Source organism: Anolis sagrei, chromosome 4, assembly GCF_037176765.1.
Source record: "Anolis sagrei isolate rAnoSag1 chromosome 4, rAnoSag1.mat, whole genome shotgun sequence".
In the NCBI taxonomy this organism is placed as follows: Eukaryota; Metazoa; Chordata; class Lepidosauria; order Squamata; family Dactyloidae; genus Anolis; species Anolis sagrei.
In genome coordinates, this window is record NC_090024.1 from 107,711,351 (window position 1) to 107,713,616 (window position 2,266).

Sequence of the window (2,266 nt, forward strand, 5' to 3'; positions counted from 1 at the left end):
CTTCCGCAAGGGCCTGAAAACCTGGCTCTTCGAAAAGGCCTTCAACTAAGTGCTATGTTTTTGGAATTGACCACCGGAATGGACTATGACTATGAGATTGACTATGACCCCAAACAAGACGAAGCGGATTTTTAGTTTAATTAGTTGTGTATTAGTAAGTTGTTGTGTTATGGTCTTAATCTACTGTAAACTGTTGTCTTTCTATGTTCTATGTTCTGTACACCGCCACGAGTCGCCCTCGGGCTGAGAGTGGCGGTTAACAAGTGCAAATAATAAATAAATAAATAAATAAATAAATAAGAAGAAAGTGCAAAAGCTGGATTGCAGTTAAACATTTTTTTAAAAAAACAAGATTATGGCTACCAGACTGATTGATAACTGGCAAATAGAGGGAGAAAATGTAGAGACAGTGACAGTCTTTGTATTTCTAGGCACAAAGATTACTGCAGATGCAGACTACAGCCAGGAAATCAGGAGACACTTGCTTCTTGGGAGGAGAGCAATGACCAATCTCAATAAAAGAGTGAAGAGTAGAGACATCACATTAGCAATAAAGATCCACATAATTAAAGCAATGGTATTCCCCGTAGTAACCTATGGATGTGAGAGCTGGACCATAAGGAATGCTGAGCGAAGGAAGATAGACACTTTTGAACTGTGGTGCTGGAGGAAAATTTTGAGAGTGCCTTGGATCGCAAGAAGATAAACCAGTTCATACTCCAGGAAATAAAGCCTGACTGCTCACTGGAGGGAAGAATATTAGAGGCAAAGATGAAGTACTTTGGTCACATAATGAGAAGAAAGGTTTTTGGCCTTTGCCTACCTGCTGACATGGACACGAGCCACGTGCAGCCTATCAAGCTGGCCCGCATCACCGAAGTACTAGGCCGCACCGGGTCCCAAGGCCAATGCACGCAGGTCTGCGTGGAGTTCATGGACAACACCAGCCACTTCATCATCTGCAACATCAAAGGCCCCGTTTGTGAAGGAGACATCCTTAACCTCCTGGGGTCCAAGCAAGAGGCCCAGAGGCTGTGCTGAAAGATGAATTGAGAGGTTCTCCTGCTTCACTGGTCTCTCAAGACCTAATCTGGAGAAAGAAAGATGAAAATGGTCTTGGACTGAAATAAACTTGGGTTTACCTTCGAGCAAGCATTTGGAGTAAACAGACAAACTAGAGTTGGAAATTGACCCAGGAACGGCCAAGACAATGTAACGGATGAAGATTTGAATGAGAGGACATGGTTTCTTTTTAAATTGTTTATTTTGTACTGTCGTTTATGTTTAATTGCACTTGATGTTTTTGCTTTATCAATGTATGTATTTTGTTTCGACATCGAATTGTGCCGACTGTGTATACCGCACTGAGTCACCTTCGGGCTGAAATGGCCTGGATAGAAATAATGTAAATAAATAAATAAAAATATGAGAAGAAAGGAAAGCTTGGAGAAGACAATGATGCTGGGGAAAATGGAAGGAAAACGGAAGAGGAACAGACCCAGGGCAAGATGGATGGATGGTTTCCTTGAAGTGACTGGCTTGACTTTGAAGGAACTGGGGGTGGCCACGGCCGAAATGGAGCTCAGGCATAGGGTTAATTCAAGAGGTCATGAAGAGTCGGAAGCAACTGAATGAATAAACAACAACAACATGTTTTCTATGTTCCCATAGGTGATAATAAGGATGATAGTGGGTTGTTGTAGGTTTTTCCGGGCTATATGACCATGTTCTAGAGGCATTTTCTCCTGACGTTTCACCTACATCTATGGCAAGCATCCTCAGAGGTAATGAGGTCTGTTGGAAATAGGGAAAAGAGTTATATATCTGTGGAATGACCAGGGTGGGACAAAAGACTCTTGTCTGCTGCAGCTAGGTGTGAATGTTTCAAATGACCAACTTGATTAGCATTTAATGGCTTGGAAATGTCTGGGGGGAATCCTTTATTGAGAGTGATTTGATGTGCCTGATTGTTTACTCTCTGTTGTTTTGCTCTTGTAATTTTTGAGTTTTTTAATACTGGTAGCCAGATTTTGTTCATTTTCATGGTTTCTTCCTTTCTGTTGAAATTGTCCACATGCTTGTGGATTTCAATGGCTTCTCTGTGTAGTCTGACATGGTGGTTGTGAGAGTGGTCCAGCATTTCTGTGTTCTCAAATAAAATGCTGTGTCCAGGTTGGTTCATCAGGTGCTCTGCTATGGCTGACTTCTCTGGTTGAAATAGTCTGCAGTGCCTTTCATGTTCCTTGATTCGTGTTTGGGCAATGCT

At 42.1% G+C, this 2,266-nt stretch overlaps 1 protein-coding gene across 1 annotated transcript; it reads left to right on the top strand.

Moving 5' to 3' along the window:
• The first annotated feature begins 831 nt into the window (after window positions 1-831).
• On the top strand, window positions 832-1,041 carry LOC132773453 (small ribosomal subunit protein eS28-like). Its single transcript, XM_060772701.2, has one exon. It carries the CDS (start codon window positions 832-834, stop codon window positions 1,039-1,041), a length of 210 nt encoding a protein of 69 aa, XP_060628684.2.
• The last annotated feature ends 1,225 nt before the right edge of the window (window positions 1,042-2,266 follow it).